The sequence below is a fragment of the Dendrobates tinctorius genome, unplaced genomic scaffold (assembly GCF_039654945.1).
Source record: "Dendrobates tinctorius isolate UK_male_01 unplaced genomic scaffold, ASM3965494v1 ptg000022l, whole genome shotgun sequence".
Taxonomy (NCBI): domain Eukaryota; kingdom Metazoa; phylum Chordata; class Amphibia; order Anura; family Dendrobatidae; genus Dendrobates; species Dendrobates tinctorius.
This window is the reverse complement of record NW_027361690.1, coordinates 94416782-94441206: the sequence shown is the minus strand read 5'-3', so window position 1 is coordinate 94441206 and position 24425 is coordinate 94416782. Positions and strand designations below refer to the sequence as shown.

The following is a 24425-nucleotide window of genomic DNA, read 5'->3' as shown; positions in this document are numbered from 1 at the left end:
TAAAAAAAAAAAAAAAAAAGGGGTCGTCATTTCCGAGACCTGTAGTGTCTCTATTTTTCAGGATCTGGTTGAGGGATTATTTTGTTGTGGGCCGAGCGGACATTTTTATTGATATCGTCTTGGGATAGATACGATGTTTTGATCACCTGTTACTGCAATGATGCAGCAATAAAAAAAAAAAAAAAAAAAGAAAACGTAATTCTGGCGTCTTGATATTTTTTCTCATTATGCCGTTTACCGATAGTGTTAATTCTTTTTATATCTTTATAGATTGGGCAAATTTTGAACGCAGTGATACCATATATGTGTAGTTTTTAATTTTTTTTTGTTTTATTTTGAATGGGACTTTTGGGGGGTGACTTGAACTTTAATTTTTTTTTTAATATTTTTAATATACATATATTTTTTTAATTGCTTCAATAGTCTCCATGCAGCCCTGCTATGTGTAACAAAAATGCTCATCTGCTATGAACGCCAGCCACCAGGAAGCACTCATAGCAGTTTGACAAAGACAATCACGGGGGTCTCCTGCAGACCCCAGGCTGTCATGTGCCATAAAAGGTGTGGGCTCAGTGCCGGAGCAGCACTAAAGAGGAGGAGGCGACCTATGACAGATGTACTGTACAACATCATAGAAGGTTAAGGAGTTAATATATACACGTGGCTGTGCATGTTTATTTCAATGTGGATAAGGAAATAAGTCTCTGCCACACAACCAGCAACGTCATATCTCCCAGAGTAATAAAGTATTGGGCATGCTGAAATCGAACATGCCTGGTCCTCCCATTGACATCTGCTACATTATTTGTATGAGCCTACCAATCAGAACTTGATTCATGAAGAGACAACAGGGTCTATACACACACCAATGTCTCGCTGATAAGGGCTTGACCACTTTGGACCATTATCTCCTGACTGGTGAAAATCTAACAGATCCCCAGAACAAAGGTTGCAATTACTTCAGATCTGTAAAAAGCTCTATTCATGTTGTGCAAGGAAAACCTGATGTCCCAAAGTCCTGGTTACATAGTTCTCAGGATATAAATCTCTCTTTAAAAAGAATAATAGCAACTTTGGGGAAGACATTGTTGTCTACCAAGAAGCTCTTCAACATTACAGGTCATAAATGGTGAAACCATGAGCTTGTTCTTCACATAGAGCCCTCTAAGGCTACATTCACACATCAGTTTTTTGCCGTCAGGCAGGATCCGGCTTTTTTTTAGAAAAAACGGATCCGGCATAAATTTTGGAGAACTGTAGAAACGGATCCGTTTTTTTGCTGGATCCGTCTCTGTTCCTGGCGGCTGGCCAATTGGATATGAGCATGCGCAGACTTAAAAAAACCGGATCCGGTGGCTGGATCCGTCTTTTTCTGGATCCGGCGCATTCCGGCGCCCATAGACTTTCATTGTAGCAAAAAGCTGGAAGCGCCGGATCCGGCGCTTCCGGCTTTTTCGCCGGAGACAAAAAACGTTACAGTAGCCGTTTTTTCCAGACGCCGGAATGAGACAAGTTGCCGGATCCGGCAAAAAACGGATGAAACGCAATGCCATCCGGCACGATCCGGCGCTAATGCAAGTCAATGGGGAAAAACCGGATCCGGCATTGCATTTTGCCGGATCCGGTTTTACAAAAAAAAGCCGGATCGCGCCTGAAGGCAAAAAACTGATGTGTGAAAGAGGCCTAAGGCCATGTGTACACATTCAGTATTTGGTCAGTATTTTACCACAGTATTTGTAGCCAAAACCAGGAGTGAGTGATAAATCCAGAAGTGGTGACGGGTTTCTATTATACTTTTCCACTCCTGGTTTTGGGTTACCAGTACTGAGGTAAAACCTCACCAAATACTGAATGTGGCCTAACTAGGACAGATTATAGATAAAACAAGTAAATCAGCGCTCATGTATATGCCAACTGCAATATAAAACATAAGGGGGTGAAGGATCGGTAACACGATAGCGTGGCCTCCCTACCCTTGGCACATTATCGGGAGCACTTCCTTATTTATTTTGGGTGATGGGTTGCTTACAGCCCATTGTTCCAGCTGCATAAAAGATGCAATAACTCAAGGAACTAGTGTGTGGTAGCGAAAGCTGTTGCCGCATTATGATGGGCCCGGTACGGCCTCACTGAATTGTACCAACTCCTAGAAAAGTGAGGAGAGGAGTAATGAACCGCATCCCATTATGTACTTTGTAAATAACAAATGTGAACCCATGAGAGATTCCTGACGCAAGAACATCTATATGGCTGTCTTCTTCTCCATCCACTCTGGCCTATTAGTGTTTTCACCATCTCGTAGTTGCCGTTACAGCCTCTTTTAACAAGCTTTTAACGCACTGTGGCTCCTTATAATCAATACCCATTAGGATTAACGAGTCAATCACTTCAGATACAAATAAGTCACTTTTGTGATCTACTTCTAGACAAGTCCTTAGTCCTTAAGGGATGGAGCTGGAGGACAGGTTCCCCCACCCTCTGGTAATGAATGCATGGTGGAGCACAGCAGACACATCTGTCACCTATCTACCAGGGACCTTTATCCCACTGACTCCAAACAAGCACAGAAAAGTCAATATATACAGGAGGCACTGGCCTCAGAAACTTATGGTCCAGATCATAAATGAGCGTTCCTAGGAGCTCGTTTCACGATAATTGTACAGTTTAAACAGACTGCAACCATCTTTGGGTTTGCAGGGGGAAAAAATAACTCTCGGCAGCAGAGATCAATTGCAGCCTACGTAGTGAGGTGAACCACAAGGGTCAGGTACTGTCCTGATTGTTGGACACCTTGTTGCAGTGGGATGACTTTTACATTTTTTATCAAAGCAATGTTTTCTGGGCAGTTCATTTTGTTTCTATAGCTTTCCACAGGTGTCTGAACATGCAGGACAAAGTCCCGCTCGGTCTAGATCTACTTTAACATCTGAGGCCACATAGTGAGGTGAAGTACAATAGTCATAGGTCGTGGTGGGATTGCTTTTACGGTTTTTTTTTTTATCAAAACAATGTTAACCAAGCACCCCCTGTTATTCATTTACTCATTTTGTTTTTATCTTTGCTTCATCTCAGTTCATATACAATAAAAATACCCATATGGATTTCTAGCGGCATAGCAGTACACAATCCGCAGAGGATTTAAGGAGCATGTCATTTATATTGGACAGAAACTTCCAACACTAGCACCACTGAATAATCCTAAAGTGAATCTGCTGTGCGGCCACAGCTGGACTCCAAGGAAACAGAATTTCAATTCAATGTGTGACTATACTCACAGTGTAGATCATACAGAGTTATAGGGGTTCTCCAGTGAAAACAACTTCTCAACATTCACATATCTTATAGTTTTGGGGTCCGACCTCAGGGACTCGCATAGATCAGCAGAACTGGGAACTTTTATCCCAGTTAGGTTGTAGCGGTAATGTGCATGCTCGACTGTTGCTCCATTCATGCTCTATGGAGCTGCTGAAGAAAGCCAAGTACAGCGCTCGGCAGCCCTGCTGGGAATGAATGGGGTGGAGGTCGGGCATGACCCCTGCTACTCCAGTCCAATGGGGGTTATAGGTTCCCATTTCTGAGGCCCCAGCATCATAAGCTATCACTAACCCTATGCATAGGTGATAAGTTGTTTTCACTTGATAATCCCAATAATAAAAATGATGATAATAATAATCAGAATGTCAAAGCAGTGGACCCTTGTCCGATGGTTACATGGCAACATGGACCTGTTTTTATTTGGGTTGGGTAGTTTAAGGGTTAATGCTGTCTCTAAGTTTCTTCTTTCAGGTTCTGAGGAATTGTTTTATTAATTGGCTGGTTATTAACCAATAAGAAATCGAGTTGTGTGAATTGACCCGGTAACGGGCTTTGATTGGTCTGCCTTTTCGGCGGGAATAAAAGAACTATATATACTGGAACCTGAGGTGATTTCATCACTTTTCAACCTTGAAGTTAAGAAGATGGACGCTCTGCTAGCACAGCTGTTATCTCGTGTGAGGGAAGAAGGAGGGGAGTCTTGGTTACGTGACTGCTTATCTCAGCCTGTGTTATCAAATACCTCAGCACCTGCGGGGGTTTCTGTGGAGAATGCCCCCGATGTGATTGTTCCTGCAGCTGAAGCCATGGAGAGTGGTGAAAGCAGAAGTGGTTCCAGGAGGCGGAGGCGAAGAGAAGCTTATTCCCCACCGCCCCCTACCCCTCGCAGACACCGTGCTGCAGTGAGGAGGTCCCCTGTGGAGGCTCAGCGGGCCAGGGCCCCATCTAGAAGCAGAAATGACAGGAGGAGAGGATCTCGTTCTCTATCACGGGACTCTGGCGCCATCTTGTGTTCGGCCAGGGATTTGCAACCTCAGGAGAGGTTTATTGAGAGGAGAAGAGATGATTGTGTTCTGCCACAGGCTGAAGCACAAGCCCAGGTTCTGCAAGTACCCGCGGGAAGAGGAGATGTTGGAGTTGATTGTCGCTACGCCCGAGCTCATTCTAGCCAAGGGCAGACTGGGGCTGCCAGAGGATCAGAAGCCCCGGATCTGGCTGCGGTGTGGATGCCTCATGATCTTCAGGCTGAGGTTCAGCCTCCACCTAGGTGCCAGACCTCTTCGACTTCACAGGAACCGAACATGGAACAACCTGCTGCTGGTGGTGAGATTCACGCTTTTTCTTCTCTTAATGCAGATAGGGCTTCTCCTGCTTTTGTTCAGGACTTAGTTAATAGGGTTGTGGCGGAAGTTAGAAGTTCAATGGGGGTTAATTCTCAGATGTTACCCTCAGCTGTCGGAGCTGTGGGGGTGGATGAATCCCTTTACCGCGAGGCTATGACCTGCGATGTCTCCCCTTTGGGCTTCCATCTCAGTCAGACAGTCAAAGATAAAATATGGAATAAGGAGTATGTTGACATTTTCTCATTGCTGCCTGGTGGGAAGGATTATAGCTCTCGGCTTGAGAGGAAAGAAGCAGACGGCGATGAGAAGAAGAAAACTTTGAAATCTTTTCATATGTGGCTTCAGGCCTTCAATATTTTTGCTGCTGTTTTAGGGGAAAAACATCCCTCGCTATGCAGTGGGCTGTTTCAGCACTCAGACTCTATCTTGGAGGCTTACAAAAGCTTTGGAGGGGTCGCATGGCTTCATTATGACGAAGCGTTTCGTCAGAAAATGGCCGTGCACCCCTCGCTGGCGTGGGGTACTAAGGATGTGGGCCTTTGGCTCAACCTTATGCTGCCTCAGAGGTCCGCAGGACCTAAACAGCAAAGCAGCTTGCCTTTGAAAAAGGGTTTCTGCTTTGCTTTCAATGACTCTATGTGTAAGTGGCAGGCAAACTGTCGGTTTCGCCACGAGTGTTCCTTTTGCGGACGCAGTCACCCCGCCGCAAAATGTTTTAAGAAGGCGAATCAGCTGTCTCAGCAGCCACAAGGTGGTGGGAGGGACTCCATTTTCAAGAGCTCGGACGCCTGTGAAGGTACTAAATATGGTCCTGTGGTTGGACCGTTATCCCGACCGCAAGAAGGCCAAGTTAATCAGTAATGGTTTTTTGTTTGTTTTTTTGTACCTGGTTTTTCTGGTATTGGTTGTACGGTCTCAGGTAATTTGTCTTCAGTGCGTTCGTTTTCCTCTGAGGTTCGGGCTCATATTGAAAAGGAGTTGTCTTTGGATCGGATCGCGGGGCCGTTTTTAGAGCCTCCGTTTTCGGGTATCCCCTTTGGGTGCCGTACCCAAGAGGGATTTGCATGCGGTAAGAGTGATTCATCATCTTTCTTATCCAAAAGGATCGTCATTGAATGATCAAGTCGATCCGTCGGAGTTTCCGGTTTCATACACGCCGTTTGATGTAGCGGTGGACGCTCTGCGTCGGTTTGGCCGTTTCACTCTTTTGGCTAATGCGGACATCAAGTCGGCTTTTCGTCTTCTCCCGGTCAGTCCAGAGGGTTTTAATTTGCTGGGTTTTTCGTTCGACAATTTGTTTTATTTTGATAAATGCCTTCCGATGGGATTCTCGCTCTCTTGTTTTTACATTGAATCTTTTTCGACGTTTTTGGAATGGGCGACTTTTGAGGAGGCGAATTGCGGGTTTATTTTACATTATTTGGATGATTTTTTTGTTTTTCGGTACGGAGATTTCGGGAGATTGCTTTAAACTGCTGGATACTTTTCAGCGTTTAATGGAGTTTTTTGGTGTTCCTCTGGCGCCTGAGAAAACAGTTGGTCCTTGTACGTGTCTGGAATTCTTAGGTGTGATTTTAGATACTTCCGCGATGGAATTGAGGCTTCCTCAGGACAAAGTTCAAAAACTGGTTTCCCTGATTGATTCCTTGCTGCTTAGGAAAAAAGCTACTTTGAGAGAATTCCAATCTCTTTTGGGATCTTTGAATTTTGCCCTGAGGATCTTGCCAATGGCTAGAGCATTTTCCCGTCGGCTGTATGACAGTATTAAGGGAGTTCATGGTGCAGGCGATCATATTCGGTTAACAGCGGAGCTTCGTTCGGATCTTGGTGTTTGGAGGAAATTCCTGGTGTCCTTTAATGGGATTAGTGTAATGCAGGAGGATTTTGTGGACTCCGACGCATTGTCGGTTTTTATTCGTTCTTTTCCTTCCTCTGGTTTTGTAATCTGTTTCTGTTCCACGTGGGATTCATGGTCGTGGCCGTCGGAATGGGATTGTTTCTGGCTCTGCTCTTCTGGAAGTGTTCGCAGTATTGGTATTGTTGACGCGGTGGGGTGAATGTTTAGCTAATAAACGTGTCCGGGTGAGGCTGGAGTTGGTTGGTTCGGTCTTTGCAATTAACACTTTGGCTACTAAATGCAGTTTCATGGCTAGGGTTTTGAGGGAGTTGGTTTTGACCTGTCTTTTGCATAACATTTGGATAAAGGCTTCTTTGCATCAGGAGCAAGGTCAATTTTTTGGTGGTTTTGTCTCACAACAGCGTTTGGAAGACTTTCTGTGTCAACATCCAAGGATGGAGCGAGGAAGTGTCCCTTGCCTGCAATCCTTGTGGGGTGTGATGGGGATATCATCCAGTCACTGATACGTAATTCTCCGGCTCCTTCGACTTGGTGTTCTTATTCAGCATCTTGGTCTGATTGGAAGATGTTCTGTTCAGTACATAATTATCATTGTTTGTCCTACAACGCTAGTTTAACCCTAGCCTTCTTGCAAGAAAAGGTAAAGTCTGGTGTCAGTTCTTTCGGTCTCCATCGGATTTTGGCTGGGATCTCCTTTTTCATGCAACTTTACGGTCGGACGTCTTTACATGGGCTTTTTCCGGTGCGCCAATTTCTAAAGGGTTTAAGGAAAGCGAGTTTTCGTCCGGACTGTAGACGGCCTATATCAGTGGACCTGCTGATGCGGTTATGGGACACTTTGCCCAAGGTCTGTTTCGATTCATTCGAAACTTGCGTATTCCGGACGTGCTTCGTTTTTTGCATTTTTTGGCGCGTTTCGGGTTTGCGAGCTGGTCGCCTTGAACAAGGTTTCGCCGTCAGGTTTACAGGTCTCTGACGTTACCGTTTATTTTTCGTCGGTCATTATTAGGCTCCGTCGTTCCAAAACAGATCAACTGGGTAAAGGCGTGTTGATTCGGCTTGGGGCCGTTCCAGATTCTCCGCTTTGCCCTAAGGCAAACTTGGTACATTGGTTTTCTTTCCGCCCTAAAGTCAATGGCCCTTTATTTTTGCACGGCTCTTTGGAGCCGGTCACAAAATTCCAATTTGGTGTTTTACTTAAGAAATGTTTGCTATTTTTGGGTCTGGGACACCTAAGAATTACCCCACATTCTTTTAGGATCGGGGCCGCAACTGAAGCGGCCCGTCTTGGGCTGTCAGAAGACAGGATTAAACGTCTGGGAAGGTGGGAATCTAATAGAGCAGAATTGTATATTCGTCCTGACCTGGCTTTCACGGTTTAATTTTTTGTTCTTTTGTTATAGGTCCAAGGACTATATGGATAGTAGGACATTCTTACGTTCATTGGGCTCATCGTAGAGCAAGTTTTCGGCCTTATACAAACAATTTGTCTTTTGATCCGGCTACCGTCCGTATTTTTTGGCATGGCATTCGTGGCTTGCGCTGGGGGGATCTGTGCCAGCTTATTAGAGAGCTCTCATCCTCCTGTCCGCTTCCCGATCTGTTGATTGTTCATCTCTCGGGGAACGACTTGGGTAGGATCCGGACTTGGGATTTGTTTTGGTTAATGCAGAGGCATATGAATTTACTCCGTTCTATGTTTCCCGGGACTTTTCTGTTTTTTTCCGAAGTCGTTCCCCGTTTGATCTGGAATGGTGGCCCGTTAGGTTTTGTGAACGGTATCAGGAAGAGGATTAACAGGAGGATGGAAAGATTCATGTCTAGTCTAGGTTTTTTCTCTTTTCCCCATTTGGATTTGGAAGGCTTTTTGCCAGGCCTATATCGTCCGGATGGTGTTCATCTGGGGGACATAGGCCTCGATATCTTTAATTTGGGCCTCCAGACGGTTGTGGAGCAGTGGCTGGTTGTTTTGGGGGTGGTCAGCCATTCGTGATGTCTGCCCGTTTGGGTACGATTGCTCTTTTCAATGAGCGAATTTTGGTTATCGGATTAATAAAGGAATTATTTATGGAATTATTTATTAAAGAATTAATTATTTGGTGGATTTTGGTTTTTCCCATGGATTTCAGTAACCCTTAATAAAGTTTACATCGCCACTTTTCTCCACATATGTCTGGATGTCTCAATTATTTATTATAGAGTATTTAAGTTTGTTGGGTCCTATGTTGCCATGTACAGAAAGCAATGTTACAGGAAATGTGACCACGCGATGCCCGCCACACTCACCTGGGACTACAAAGTGTCTGACGTGACTGCTTCTTGCCTTGTCATACACTGTAGTGACAGACGCTCCCTTAGGAATAGTCCATGTGCCCATTAAGCCTTCGGTTTTGTCGTCTGCCTTCTCATACACCTCCATGTGTGGAGGTTTCTCGGTCAAGTTCTTGCTGTAGTGACTGAGCCCATACTGTGCAATCTGGATTGGGTAAAAATATCCCTGTGGACCCCACTGGGTCGATAGTGGGACCCCTGAGGAAAGACAACAGACAAATAGTGCAGGTCATTAAAAAGGAAATACTTGACAAAAAATGGTCGCCTGCCGTATGTACAGTAAATCCATGTACAGCCTGTTAATATAGGAGATCCAGTAAGGACTGCTAATGTGTTCATACCAGTATGTGACCCAGGGCCGACCTCAGCTCCAGGCAAACCCGACCACTGGGTCCAGGTCAACATCATCTTCTGTGCTTGTCAAGATTGCGCAGACCCGGGGCCGACATATCTACAGCTGGTCTTGATCTGACCTTTCACAAGTTCTCATTCAGGACAGCACAGCACACCAACCCAGAAAATTCAATGAAGCCATTATTATTATTTTTTTTGTGCCCGGTCCAAGGAAAACTTACTGCATGTTCCATCCTGGTCCATTTTTGTGGATCAGTTTCTCATAATTTTTTTTTTTCTAAGCATATGTAAAATCTTTTGCTGCATTTTACCAAAAATATTTAGGCCCGCCACTGTAATCTGCATCCACAGTAAAATATTCAGCAGCTGAATTTACAAATGCTTAAAGGGGGTTGTCCACTAGCTCTCCCCGGGGCTCGCATGACATGTGTATGTCATGAGATCCCTGCAGCCAGTCAGCGGCCGCTTCACACTCTCCTCCTTCAGACCTCTCTGACATCTGGAGAAATTCACAGAGCTGCGGCTACCCTCTCATTGTCTCCAGATGTCTAAATTGTCCAGGTGGGGGGGGGGGGGGTGAAGCTTTAACTGGAACAGCGCAAGCACTGGTGGAGAGTACAGGTGGTGTTATTTTACTGGGGGTAAACATGGTGACTGAGGAGGAGTTTTCCGAGTAGTGGACATTTTCTATGCAGTCGCTAGGGCATCATCGTGAAAACCGACTCTTTGCTTGGGTGTAGTGTAAGGGTCAACATTGGGGCGGGTGGTACTCTATTCTTTTACAAAACAAACAAAAAAAAAAATAAAAAAAAATCGGCAGTGTTTCAATTCTTCATAGTAAAGTCACTCTGAAACTTATCAATTACTCACAAAGAAGAACGCTCAGCATAACAATGACTAAATGATGGAAATATCAGTGTCCTGATAGAGAAGCCAGTAACGGCTGTGGTGCTAAAGAACCAGAAGTTCAAAATTAGAAAGTTACCTATTCTAAGTTTTGATGATAAATGTATTTAAACAATTGTTGGTATTGTTTTAGATTCAATTAAAAAAAAAAAAAAAAATCTGAAATCTTGCAGTTTTCACAATTTCGTGTGATATCAGGCTGACACCTCTTTTTCAGTATTATAACATGCAGGATTGCAATGACGCCTATATGTAGATAACACAGGATCCACCATTCACAATGGTTGATGGTCACAGATCTCCTCCTCCCCCTCCCTGCTCAAAGACCATACCTAGAAAATGTTCCCAGAAATATCAGCATCAGATCCGGAGATGGGAACAGCACTTTAATATAAAGCAGATTAGGAAGATCTAGATGGATTACCTTCTACACCACTGATGCACTTCACTCGATCTCGGACTTCCACATTATACCCCTCGAAGGACATAAATACTCCATCGGGATAATAAGGGCCACGCTGTGCATATACTTTGGAGTAGCTGTGGGAAAACTCAAATCGTTCAAAGCCATCGTACTGGGCAATTTTCCCATAAACCTCAAAGTACTTCTCCACCCAGGAGAAGGGCATGTAGACGTCACTGCCCTCTCTCCTGCACCGCACACTCTGATCTTCATTGATCAAGCAGTCAATCTCCTCATACTTCAGTCCTGTTCCTTTACTGTCCACCAGTGGTGGTGCCTTCTGCTGCTCCTGTGGTGAGGCCTCCTCAGATCGGAGCTGGACATTGGCAGCATTACTCTCAGAGGCTGCTGCCCTCTTCTCAAGGCTTTCAACCCTTGAGCCCAATTGTGGCCCCCACGGAAGGGTAGAAGAATGGTCATTGGAGGAGCATTTGTTCCACAGCAAGACAGTCACCAGAGTAAAGAGCGAGCAGATAAAGATTAGAGTCTTATAATTGACTCGAGCTGCCAGGCAACGCATGTTCAGATCATACCTAGATGGAAAAAAGATGGAAGGAATCATTAGTCTACAATAAAACTTTGTAAAAGTGTGAACAAACTAATAACTAGAAAGAAAATGGCGGTAAAGACTGTTTTACACATCTGTGGTTAGTGGCCCAAGTAAGGACTGCGATGTATGGACTAGCGGCGCACCTCCTCACCCGAACCGGACAACCTCACAGGCATACTGTTGTGTTCAGCCCAGAGACCACAACCAGTCCGGAAATCATGGTCCATACACATGCAGTCTTACAGCGACGGTCCTGTCATATGATATTGATAACCTATTCTTCGGATGGGTGGTGGTCAACTGTTACTTGCTTGGATGGCGACCATATGTAAGCACTGAACAGAGCTGCACCTCACAGCTCCATACACTGTGTAGGGGCTGCTGCCTGGAAATGCAGAACAGCTCCTATGGTTCTCCCAAGTAATTGGTTTCCTCTCCAGGCTTGCTCTACATACATACAAAAAGAAAAAATAGCTTTATCCCCCCCCCCCTCCGTCACTCCAGCTCTATCGCCATTTGTTCACGTGGCTGTAGTGGTGACATCACAACTACTTATGTGACCTCTGCAACCAATCAATGGGCTCAGTGGTGATGCTTAGGTAGATTGCACATGTCCACTGATTGGTTGCAGCGGTCAAACGCTGCCGTTGTGACTTTACCTCAACCATGTCAAACACCAGAGGAAAGTAAGGCTTAATTTCTTACTTTTATAATCAAGCAAAAGTGAGTAGGAGGGGGAACAAAAAAAAAAACAAAAAACTCTGGACAACTTAAATTAAAACAGTAAAAACTTTTGCAATGGGGACAATAAGGTCACTACGTCATAAAATGGCTCTTACGGGGGGTAATGGGGTGTGTGAATAATAATGGTCATCTACCAATATAATCAGGGATGGTACACATTTAGAAATAAGACTTGTCTGTAAAGATTGGGGATCACTGGTTCCAAAAGTGGACAGACAGCGATGCTCAATCTGTGTTGAGCTAGGACATGCTGGGAGTTGTAGTGTGTGGCCATGTTAATAATCTTCCAGACTGGTTTCTCCATACAGTAGCAGTTGATCCAAACACAAGTGATGACAGCACCATATGCAAAGTTGGTGACGGCATTAGTAACAGTAACGGCAGGTGACCACCTGGCAGACTGCATGGCTAGGGCCCCCTATGTGATCAGTGGCGCACTGACCTCAAGTGACCGGACAGGACACGACCATCCAGCAGAGGATTCTCTTCATCAGCATCCAGAACACAGACTCCAGCCTGAAGAGTTTAACGTCAAGCAAAACAGAGCCTAAAAGCTGCAGGATATTACGCCTCTTGGCAGACAATGGCAGGAATACCCCCGAGCGTGGGCACCTGATGTGCAGCATATGTCGACAATGACAACTAAAATCTCAAAATAACCATCTGCAGTGGAGGAACCGGAGCCAAATAACAGGACTGCCATTCAGCCACAGACAGTTTTCCATTTCAAGAACATGCAAGAACATAAGATATATCCCATAATAGCCGCGGATATTCTACCTTCCCTGCCGAGCGTCGCCAGTTACAGGTTGGGTGGATAAATCCGGGATGTGAGAAAGTTAAGCCAATAGAAGCGGCAACAGATGACTAAGTGCTCCGTGTCAGCAGCAGGATTTCTGGACAGAAGCGATAAGCCGGGGAGAGCCGCGGTTATTAAATCAGCCCCTCGCAGGGTTGTCAGCACAAGCCCCGGCATCATCCATCTGGATCAGAACATACAGCCACATCTATACACCGTCACACACAATCCGTGCCATCCCTGGAAGCCCCGCTCCTGCTGTGTACGGCCCAGGGCTCACACGCTGCACATCTACGCCCGTGTGATACTGCCACACACCTATATCCTCACTTACTGTGCAAATTTATGAAGAGCAACAATCTGTGTGTACACCACATATCATTACAGCGTACAGGCGAAGCGCATCAGTAACCGCCATCTAATCCTCACATGGAGTGACGCTAGCTATGAAGACAGCAAAACGAAAGCATAGATGTGGCCCAGAGGATTCTCCACAAAGACCCAAGGAGAATCTATGAAAGAAAACGCATGCTGTATAACAGAGCTATTCTCACTGAGGATTGTGGTGGCACCATGTGGCGGTACAGGGAGCACTACTTTACCTCTATGAACAATACCCAACCCATTTGTTCCCAGGGCTGAAAAGACGCCACCAGCAGCACACTTGCCTCTCAACGTTCATAATGCATAGTAACTTTAGTTTACGGTAATTTTTATAGTATAAAATTGCAAAAATTGGGGGAGAGGGGTGTATTCGGAAATGCTGAAACGAATTTTAACACAGAAACAAGAGACGCAGAGGTGACGCTGTAATCTAAGTCACTATCTGACACTGGTGACTCTTCTGGGGAGTTCCAATTTTAATTAAAGCTATGGACACTTGGCATGGTAAAATGTTAATGGTCTCTGTTCGTTAAGAAAATTGTTCTCACTTTCAGTCTGCAATCTTCATTCCTACCTAGTCGCAATATGCAGAGTGCAGACTGATCCAATTTTCATCCTTTTCTCTTGGAGAAGTGTCTCTCCCTGTAATAAAGGCTGGATGTTAAAGCAAATCTGTCAGAAGGGTTTTGATATGTAACCTGAGGACAGAATGAGGTAGGGATTAAAACACAAGTTTTATCACCTGTTGATTATTATTGCTCTGACTAAACAAGCCGTGAACTCTGGTCCATCTCCGCCCCCTCCTGTGACAAGTAGCGCACTGTCTATAGCTATGTACAAAGGGACCATGGTGTGGGCGGGGGCAGCTTTCTCAGCTCTGCTGCATTCTAAATCTAAAAACTCGGTGTCAGAACCGCTGCATCCAGTAATATAAGTGACACATCCTTGAAATCAGGGTCTCTTTACTTACATTGTACTCCTCTCAGATGAGGTAGCAAAAACTGTTGACAGGTTCCCTTTAAGTGTGTGTGTGTGTGTATTCATGGTGCTGCAGGTTTCAGTAGCCAACACATCATAGGTTCATACTCTGCAATTTCCACTTCATGCGTTTACCTACTTTTCTACAGAAAGCCTTCTCTGCCCTCCCTGAGTTACTTTCTCCCCTCTACACTGCAGGTCTGCTTTCTGTGTACAGCTCAACCTCCATGCTTCTATTCCTAAACTTGTCCACACCCAGCGGGGCACCAAGCACCCCTTTTAGAATATTTTATTAAACTTCAGCTTCTGCAGAACGGCATTGATTACAACACTAAAAGGAGCGATTTTCATAGAGGCTGTCCCCTTACAAGTGATGTGCTTGGTTTATACTGTCAGTCTGGGCAGTCAGACTCACTTTAAAAACTTTGCATTTAGAAAGCTTATGAACAGTAAAATTATTCTGTGTAAAAGTACACATCGCCTTCCATCCATCAGCATTAATGATCCAAAGCACACACTGGCCCCCCGATTACATATACAGGATCAGATTTAACAAACCCATGTACACCCCTAAGCGTACAAAACACCATAACCTTCTTTGCCCAGACCAAACGGCTATGTCCGGTGGGCATATAGGATCTACCTACTCACAATACCTCCCCGCTACAAGAAGTATGTAGCCAAGTCTTACTCTAAATCCGGAGCCCACACACAGCGCTGGCTGCTACTTTCCTCCACGCATTTCTAATCTGGGCGTGCGAGTAAAAGCGACGGTCCCTGGTTAATGTGAATACAAATGTAAGCTAATTGCTTTCAACTCTAGCAGAATTCAGATCAGTGCGAGCCCCTCCGCCCCCCCAACACGCTGAATGCCAGCCTGCTTCTGAGTCAGCGCTGCGCGCTCGGAGTACTAAGCAGCACAGGTAACCACAGGGCAAGCGAGAGCAAATGTGCCAAATATAACCAAGAAAATAAGAAGAGGCTCAGCCGCGTAGGGTTAAGGGTGACCGTCAACTCTTACTGTAGAGAGCGATGCAGCTGGGCATCTATAGAACATCCTTATCCAGGCTCTCATGTACTGTAGTGTTCATCCTAAACCTCCTGGTTCATCAATCTATGTGTTAGGACACGATCACATCCACAGTGATATCACCTTAATAAAAGATTAATATTCCTAATCACTGCAGAAGAGTCTGTCCACAGTGACCATGTGCCCCTCGGTGGCCATTAGAGGACACGACCAAATGAATTAGTGAGAAGGGATGGAACTGCAGGGGCTGCAGCCACCCATGGGCCCTGGAGTCTAGGAGGTCTCTTTGGCCGACATTAGAAGACTGATAAAGCCCCACAGTAGTTGGGGTCCTGTTGGAGATTTTGCATTGGGGCGCACAAGCTTCTGGGAGATAGAGATATATAACCACAGAATACTTAGAGGAACAGAGGGAATAAAATAAAAGCAGAAACAGGACGCTTGGCCTGACAACAGGTCCTCTTTACAGGGAATATGTCACCAGCCTTCCAGTTTTTTTTTTCCACCCCATCTGAGAAGCATGATGTAGGGCAGAAACCCTGATTCCAGCAGCAGCACTTTTATTGGTTGCTTAAGTTCTCTGAATGCCGAGCTCTGTATAACCCCAGCCACACCACTGATAGGTAGATTTATGTGTACACTGTGCATAAGTAGAAAGCTGCCAATCAGTGGTGGGGGTGTGGTTGGACGACTCGGCAGCAGGTTTACTAGTCCTCTTGTGAATCTCCTGCTGATAAAAAAGTAATTTCATAAAAACTAAAGCATGCAGCCTTGTAAGTGACACATTGCTGGAATCAGGACCTCTGTCACCACATTACGCTGCTCTCAGATTAGGTGGCAAAAACCTGCTGACAGATTCCCTTTTGTACATTTTTCTATCCACTGTAACTGGGACATTCATAGGAGCCCCAGTCATAATAGAAAAACGTCCAGCTCAGAGACATAAGTGGCACAGCCGATCTGTGTCTGCCAACACCCAGCAGTTCTGGTACAATGGATGGGCAGGTTCCAGTACACAACTAACTACATAGCATATCACTGAATGTTATGAAAACGGCAGAAGAGAAGACAGAAGCGGTGCTAAACCTCTTCTGTCTTTTTGGGATCCCTGACTGTGTATTACAGATGAGAACTCGGTGTGCTCCAGCTACTGTAGATTGCAGGAGCCTAAATTTACAATAGCACAACACAAAAGAGCATACCCAAGTAATCTTGATCACTCCATTGCTCTGAGGGAAAAACAACTTTTAGCACATATCAGTAATTCCCATGCTCGGATACTTGCCACCTACTTTTTTTAAACATGTAGTTTCTCATCAGCATTCTGCCAGCATTGTAGGTGCAGGAACTTTCTTTCCCTTACTTCCCAGTGTGCATTGCTCCTGCCTTTATCCTATGGAATGGTTTGTGCGGATCTGAAAGCTCTATCTTTTTGTAGGGTTGCAATTAATCATGGGATCCCCAAGTGACCAAAAGACTCATTAGAAAGGTCTGTAGAAAATAACAAGCATTGTAGGTGTATTGTATGTTTGACGGTGTATCCTGTTTGTTAGCGCCACTGTAAATTAGGCTTAAATGTACATTCAATTTATTAATAGACTTCACAAGTAACATCTCTTATGATTGGAGCAAAAATAAATTCCCCGGGGCTGTCCAGCGGACCGGGCACAGACACTCCAGCAGTCTCTCCTGGTCGATACATAGGATCAGGCCTATTTCAAAGATCAGTACAACCCCTGATAAAATGCATCTACTATATTACTTTACTCCGCCATAGATCGGTGAATGATCACTTACCAGTCTCTCTCTTTACACATGGCATACGCAGGACTTCTGGGGACCACGGTCGGGTAAATGGACGTCCTTTAATGTGATGACGACCAAAGCCACAGATTGATGGGAAATTAAATACTAGCACAATAGCTTTAACGCCGGGCTACATTATCTCCAGTCATGTAGTCAGCAGGAAAACGACTGTGGTTAGGTCACCTGCCAACAGCGATCCACTGCCAGGAGCGCGAGCCCAGAGAACACATGGAGGCCCAGCTCCCGGCATGGCTGGCAGAGCCACATTGTGCGGCTGAACAGTATCTACTGTAAACCCAGGAGTACAATCTCCAAACAAACACCGAGGACGATCCTAACAAATAACTCCAAGTGCCATCTGGCTCCGATTTACCCAAGATGGGTTCTGATGAGGAAAACACTGCGAAGTGGTATAAGCCCAAGCCAGGGAAGAGCGGTGCCCAGAACATACAAGCCTGTTAGACATCACCCACTTATAGAGAAACATGGATGATGCAAGACACAGCAATACTGAGCAGGCGCTACCCAGCGCATCACACCAATACTACAGGTAGAAGAGCTTTACCCCCTGGAGATCTAGGGAACAGATGTAGAAATACTGATACAGCGCCAGTTGTAAATTATTCTGACACGACTGTCAATTTCACGCTATATTCCCACAGAAGCTGCAGGAAATACAGTACAGACCAAAATTTTGGGCACACCTTCTTATTCAAAGAGTTTTCTTTATTTTCATGACTATGAAAATTGTAGATTCACTCTGAAGGCATCAAAACTATGAATTAACACATGTGGAATTATATAACTAACAAAAAAGTGTGAAACAACTGAAAATATGTCTTATATTCTAGGTTCTTCAAAGTAGCCACCTTTTGCTTTGATTACTGCTTTGCAAACTCTTGGCATTCTCTTGATGAGCTTCAAGAGGTAGTCACCGAAATGGTTTTCACTTCACAGGTGTGCCCTGTCAGGTTTAATAAGTGGGATTTCATGCCTTATAAATGGGATTGGGACCATCAGTTGTGTTGTGCAGAAGTCTGGTGGATACACAGCTGATAGTCCTACTGAATAGACTGTTAGAATTTGTATTATGGCAAGAAAAAAGCAGCTAAGCAAAGAAAAACGAGTGGCCATCATTACTTTAAGAAATGAAGATCAGTCAGTCCAAAAAATTGGGAAAAACTTTGAAAGTGTCCCCATGTGCAGTGGCAAAAACCATCAAGCGCTACAAAGAAACTGGCTCACATGAGGACCGCCCCAGGAAAGGAAGACCAAGAGTCACCTCTGCTGCGGAGGATAAGTTCATCCGAGTCACCAGCCTCAGAAATCGCAGGATAACAGCAGCTCAGAATAGAGACCAGGTCAGTGCCACACAGAGTTCTAGCAGCAGACACATCTCTACAACAACTGTTAAGAGGAGACTTTGTGCAGCAGCCCTTCACGGTAAAATAGCTGCTAGGAAACCACTGCAAAGGACAGGCAACAAGCAGAAGAGACTTGTTTGGGCTAAAGAACACAAGGAATGGACATTAGACCAGTGGAAATCTGTGCTTTGGTCTGATGAGTCCAAATTTGGTTCCAAACACCGTGTCTTTGTGCGACGCAGAAAAGGTGAACGGATGGACTCTACATGCCTGGTTCCCACAGAGAAGCATGGAGGAGGAGGTGTGATGGTGCTTTGCTGGTGACACTGTTGGGGATTTATTCAAAATTGAAGGCATACTGAAACAGCATGGCTACCACAGCATCTTGCAGCGGAATGCTATTCCATCCGGATTACATTCAGTTGGACCATCATTTATTTTTCAACAGGACAATGGCCTCAAACACACCTCCAGGCTGTGTAAGGGCTATTTGACCAAGAAGGAGAGCGATGGGGTGCTACGCCAGATGACCTGGCCTCCACAGTCACCAGACCTGAACCCAATCGAGATGGTTTGGGGTGAGCTGGACCGCAGAGTGATGGCAAAAGGGCCAACAAGTGCTAAGCATCTCTGGGAACTCATTCAAGACTGTTGGAAGACCATTTCCGGTGACTACCTCTTGAAGCTCATCAAGAGAATGCCAAGAGTGTGCAAAGCAGTAATCAAAGCAAAAGGTGGCTACTTTGAAGAACCTAGAATACAAGACATATTTTCAGTTGTTTCACACTTTTTGTTAAGTATATAATTCCACATGTGTTAATTCATAGTTTTGATGCCTTCAGAGTGAATCTACAATTTTCATAGTCATGAAAATAAAGAAAACTCTTTGAATGAGAAGGTGTGTCCAAACTTTTGGTCTGTACTGTATATATATTGGGAAATACCGCTCAGGGTTGTATCGTGGGAAAATATCCCCCTTTCCAAAGCAGAGGGCGAGTTTCAGATCTATGTTGCAGATATACTACGCAGAATTCTGCAATGGACTATTAGGCTGAGTTCACACGTGGCGTTTTTTTCGCGTCTCCGCGCGGATTTTACCACGAAAATGCGAAAAATAAGCATCCCATGCATTCCTATGGGATTCCGCAATGCTGTGCTAATGCTGCGGTTTTTACCGCGGCGGAATCGCCTCGCGGTAAAAAACGCAGCATGCTCATTTATTTCGCGGAATCGCAGCGATCCCGCACACATAGGAATGCATTGTTCTGCTTACTTTCCGCATGTGGCTGTGCACACCATGCGAAAAGTAAGCAGAACATTTGCGGATGGTACCCACGGTCCGGAGGAGAGGAGACTGTCCTCCGGGCTTTGGGTACCATAACACTGTATAAAATAGAATTTAAAATAAAAAAATATTGTTATTCTCACCTTCCGACGTCCCGCGCAGCCTTCCCGCCTCTCTCCACGCTCCCGGTCCCAGTAAGCCTTTGCGAGCGATGATGTCCGTTCTCGCGGGATCGCGAAGTCTCGCGGTCATCGCGAGTGACCGCGACATGTTGCGATCCCGCGAGAACAGACGTCATCGCGGTAATTGTCGCAAAGGATTACTGGGACCGGGAGCGTGGAGAGAGGCGGGAAGGCTGCGCGGGACGTCGGAAAATGAGAATAACTTTTTTTATTATTATTTTTTACATTCTATCTTTTACTATTGATGACGCATAGGCGGCCTCAATAGTAAAAAGCTGGTCACACTCGTCAAACACTATGCTTGACGAGTGTGACCAACCTGTCAATCAGTTCTCCAAGTGATGCTCCAGATCGCTTGGAAAACGCTAGCAATTCTGCAAGCTAATTATGCTTGCAAAATGCTAGCTTTTCCGCGGGAAAATCGCGGGAATTTAAAATGCGATTTTCCCGCGGAATGGAATTCCGTAATTCTCGCGGTAATTTCCGCGAGAGTTCCGCTACGTGTGAACCCAGCCTTACACCCTGTGGCCGCCTTCTGGCCACTGTAACCTCATCTACCCATCTTTCCTAGACTAATAATAATTACTAAGCTGGACTCTTCCTTCCCCAGTTTATCTGAGGTCTGGTTAGGCACATACAGGGTCCATGCAATGAGGTCACATTGAGTAAAATATAATCAATCCATTAGTAACCTAAGGAGTGCTACTTAAAAAGGAACTTGTCTCGTCCCAAAATGCTATTAACCTGCAGATATGGGGTTATTCTGCAGGTTAATAGCGTTCTAAAGATGCTCAACCACCGCACTAAAAGCCCAGCTACAGGGAAGAAATGAAGCTTATTCCTCCTGCAGCCTCCGGCTTTCAGTCATGGGGGCACAGCTTCAGTGACTGCTCAGTACACAGCGAGTGGAGGCTGTGACCATACCCCAACACTGACTGATGGCTTTGTATTCATGTACCGCTGAGCTGGCTGTCAGTCAGTAACGGGGCGTTATTAGAGCCTCTGATCACTATATACTGAGCGGTGACTGAAGAAGTCTCAGCTGGGCCTCTATGACTGAAAGCCGGAAGGAATAAGCTTCTTTCCTTCCGGTAGCCTGGCTATCAGTGTAGCGGCCAGGCAGCTTTGGAACGCAGATTTTTAACCTGCAGATTATCTCCATCTATGCAAGTTAATAGCATTTTGTGGAATGACCGGTTCTCTTTAACAAGGTCACATTTTTGTGTGTAGCAAAAAGTAGGAAAATCACAAGCAGACTGCATCACATGCCCGGCGTGGAGATCAGCAAGGTGCAATATTTCGGGACAGTGATTAAATCACATTTTCTTTCCTCAGCTTGGCAAGGTGCAGTTTCAGCCATCCCATAAAGCTCGTTAGGTTTTAAATTTTTCCAGTCTATGTTATATACAACAACACACCTATTCCTTATTCCCAGGTGTCTGTATGTCCTACTCCTGTATGTTCTCTCACCCACACGTGAGCTCTTCTTTGAAGTTTTGATGGTAACATATACTCCAGCCCTTTCAGGAGAAATGTTGCCAAGGTGACTGGCATCTCTCAGGTGGCGGAGGGAGGCAAACAGACTGATGTGCTGCGGGTGTCCTCATATCCTCAGGGGATCTTGAAGTCTCCTCACTGTGCGGAGACACATAATGAGCCGAAGTGACACTGGTGTGATCAGACAGCCTGTGTAATGAGAAGAAGCGCTCAGATCTCCCCCCGCCTGAGCCGAGCACCCAACCACAGCTCATACAGCCCAGCAACGACAAGTACGGTGGGACCAGGCATTTTAAGTTTGAAAAAAGGGTGTAAAGTTATTTATTTCCCAGTATGGCATAAAATTATAACTGTTATAATTGGTCGGTGGACACGGGGGGTTGGATGTGTGTGAGAGATATTTAGGACTCCAGCCCATTTGCAACACAGATATACTCAAATTAATGAGACACAGCGGCGGCGGCTGGGAACACCGCGGAACCGAACTACAGACGCTCCTCACTCCAACGATCAGAATTGACATTCAGATTTTAGTGATGGGGCCTTAAAGATGAAGTGTTACTAAATTTGACAATACAAACTTACACAATATTAACCCTTTTACTGCCATGGGTATTTCAACATCTTGCACCTCTGGTAGACAGATTTTTATTTTTTTGTACTTTGGACTGTATAAAATCTAAGTTACAAAATAAAAAAGTATTATGATTAAACCCCCATATCTATATATATTTCCTAAAAGTACATACCTGGCACAATGGAAATCTGCCACTCCTTGCTTAATACATGCAGGCTCCTACATGCATTTTTCTGTTCTCATAGCTGTAGCGTGAAAGTCTCCGTCAGAATCCTGCTCGTCATGTTCCCTCCAGATCATATCCAAATTCAGAGAGGAAGAGGACTAGAACTCTAGCGCCACCTATAGGAAGTAGCATCAATGTCAATATCGACTCTCCAAAAAACCTTGGACTTAGGAAAAGAAGCCAAAGCCAGAATCTCAATTTGCAGACAGTGTTTCAGGGTACTGGCCCTTGTCAGTGCAAAGTGTGAGATCTGGTTTGGCTGAGTGAGAGGTGTCTGACCGGGATCCAAGGGGTTATGTTTCTCCTTGCGGAGAGTGACATGCCAAACCTGACATGCCGAGGTGGGGAGACTTTTAAGCCACAACGGACCTTCAGATTTTAAGCATGCCAAAACGAAAGATTTTGTTCTTTCCTTTAGACCATTGTTGTAGCTCTTCTAAACAAACAGAACACTCTACAGGTGGAGCCCACAACTTGTCCTGATCACCTAGTTTTACACCAAAGTACGCCTAATATACTTTTCTAATGAAGTCCGAAATGTTCTTCATTGTGTCTTCACTACAAAACAACCACAAATGTAGCAAAAGTTGTAGGGCAAAAGCCTAAGGAGTCAGTGTTTGTGAAAAACAGTACATGATGGAATTTTTTCAATATTTTCATAGTTCAGAGATCGACAGTATAATTCTGTGTATATATACACATATATATATTATATCACCTCTTAGGCCTGTTTCATACCTGTCATCGGCGGTCAGTTGAAACCCGCCAAAGGTTGAAACCAGCTGATCCGTGACGGATGGATGTCAGCAGAGCACGTAGGATGCAGGATCCGTGGGAGAAGCGATGCGGCCAAATTTAAAGCGACCGCGGCGGTCGCAAATTGCATGTAGATCGTGTGAGGTGGAGTGCGACCGGGAGAGGGACATCGCGGGAGGGACGGGTGAGTTGGAGGAGAGAGAGAAGAGAGAGAGAGAAGAGAGAGAGAGAGAGAGAGAGAGAGAGAGAGAGAGAGAGAGAGAGAAGAGAGAGAGAGAAGAGAGAAGAGAGAAGAGAGAGAAGAGAGAGAGAGAAGAGAGAAGAGAGAGAAGAGAGAGAGAAGAGAGAGAGAGAGAGAGAGAGAGAGAGAGAGAGAGAGAGAGAGAGAGAAGAGAGAGAAGAGAGAGAGAGAAGAGAGAGAGAGAGAAGAGAGAGAGAGAAGAGAGAGAGAGAAGAGAGAGAGAGAAAGGAGAGAGAGAAGAGAGAGAGGGAGAGGGAGATTTTATCGGCTCCCGGAGCGGCATTTATGGGTTAATGCTGAGATTGGCGGACCACCAACGCCAAAAAACGTTGCAGGGTCCGTTTCATCCGCCCGGGAGCCGCTAAAATCTTGGCGGATCCGTAAAAAACCGGGTGGGACGGATGACCGTCAGTCAAGATCCGCCAATAATGTAAGTTTATGGGGGGAAAAAACGGATCCCCCCCTTTTTTTGGCGGATCCGTTTTTTTAAACATTTGGCGGATTTTGACTGAAGGGAAAAAACGGATTTGTGAAACAGGCCTTACTTTTCAAACAGTTTTCTCCTTGCAGCCCTGTGTTCTCAGTATACAGTCAGGGATCCTACATCTGTGATATTTGGTTTTCTGTGCCGAACATTCCAATTCAGGGAGGAATCTGATTGGCTACAAATTTATTCGGCAGCAGGACAATGACCCCGTCCCCAGTACAGATTGGCAGCTGTCAATATGCAGTCTACACAGAAAGCAGCTGAACCACCATAAAGAAAAGCCAAGACCTTTTTAAAAAAAAAAAAATTATTGTTTGATACAATAGAGTAAATATATGTAGACAAATACAGCTGACAGCACCTAGAACAAGGTAGGTTTTGAAAAAGCGGTACAGATCATCTCAGAAAAAGAGGGGAATAACAAATATTAGCCCTCTTGAATACCATATAATAACAATATTTTTATTTCACAAAAATATATAAAAGTAGTCCTATTGCAATAAAGGGCTACAAAGATGACAGATAATAGCATATTACAAAAAACAAAACCAACCTATCGCCACCCAACCACAAACACACAAAAAAACAGCTGAATAGCCAGTAGAGTTTATAATGTCTTTGAGGACACGAGCACCTGTTCCTAAACTGAAGCATTGTGAACTATAGCATAGCTCACTAAACTTCGTCTCAAAAAAATGCCCATAAAAAGCTGACCCTCAGTAAGAGGCATTCTTCGCCAGCTAGTCATCCCGTAGACTGGCCCAGATAAAGTACTAGATGGCCAAGAATTCCACTACCTGGATGTAATATGCCTAGTCTAGAAGCTTTCCCTCAAGCAATAGAGAAAGTGGGCTGTTATAATGAAATTACACATAAGCTTGATGTACAAACATGCTCTGGCCACTCAGCTAGTAAATATGTGAACATGCTTAGTAATTTATATTCCCTA

The 24425-nt window shown here is 45.0% G+C and overlaps 1 protein-coding gene across 2 annotated transcripts in view; it reads right to left on the bottom strand.

Moving 5' to 3' along the window:
• The window catches only part of GLCE (glucuronic acid epimerase), a 118324-nt gene that overhangs the window by 9327 nt on the left and 84572 nt on the right, over positions 1 to 24425 (bottom strand). The window contains exons 2-4 of one of the 2 annotated variants that reach the window (XM_073568957.1): positions 21939 to 22108; positions 10532 to 11103; positions 8803 to 9045 (exon numbers count right to left, since the gene is read on the bottom strand). In XM_073568957.1, coding sequence (XP_073425058.1) covers positions 8803 to 9045; positions 10532 to 11090 — 802 coding nt within the window. In that variant the 5' untranslated portion in view covers positions 11091 to 11103; positions 21939 to 22108. The remainder of the gene's footprint in view (positions 1 to 8802; positions 9046 to 10531; positions 11104 to 21938; positions 22109 to 24425) is intronic. The other variant, XM_073568956.1, reaches the window with a different exon arrangement.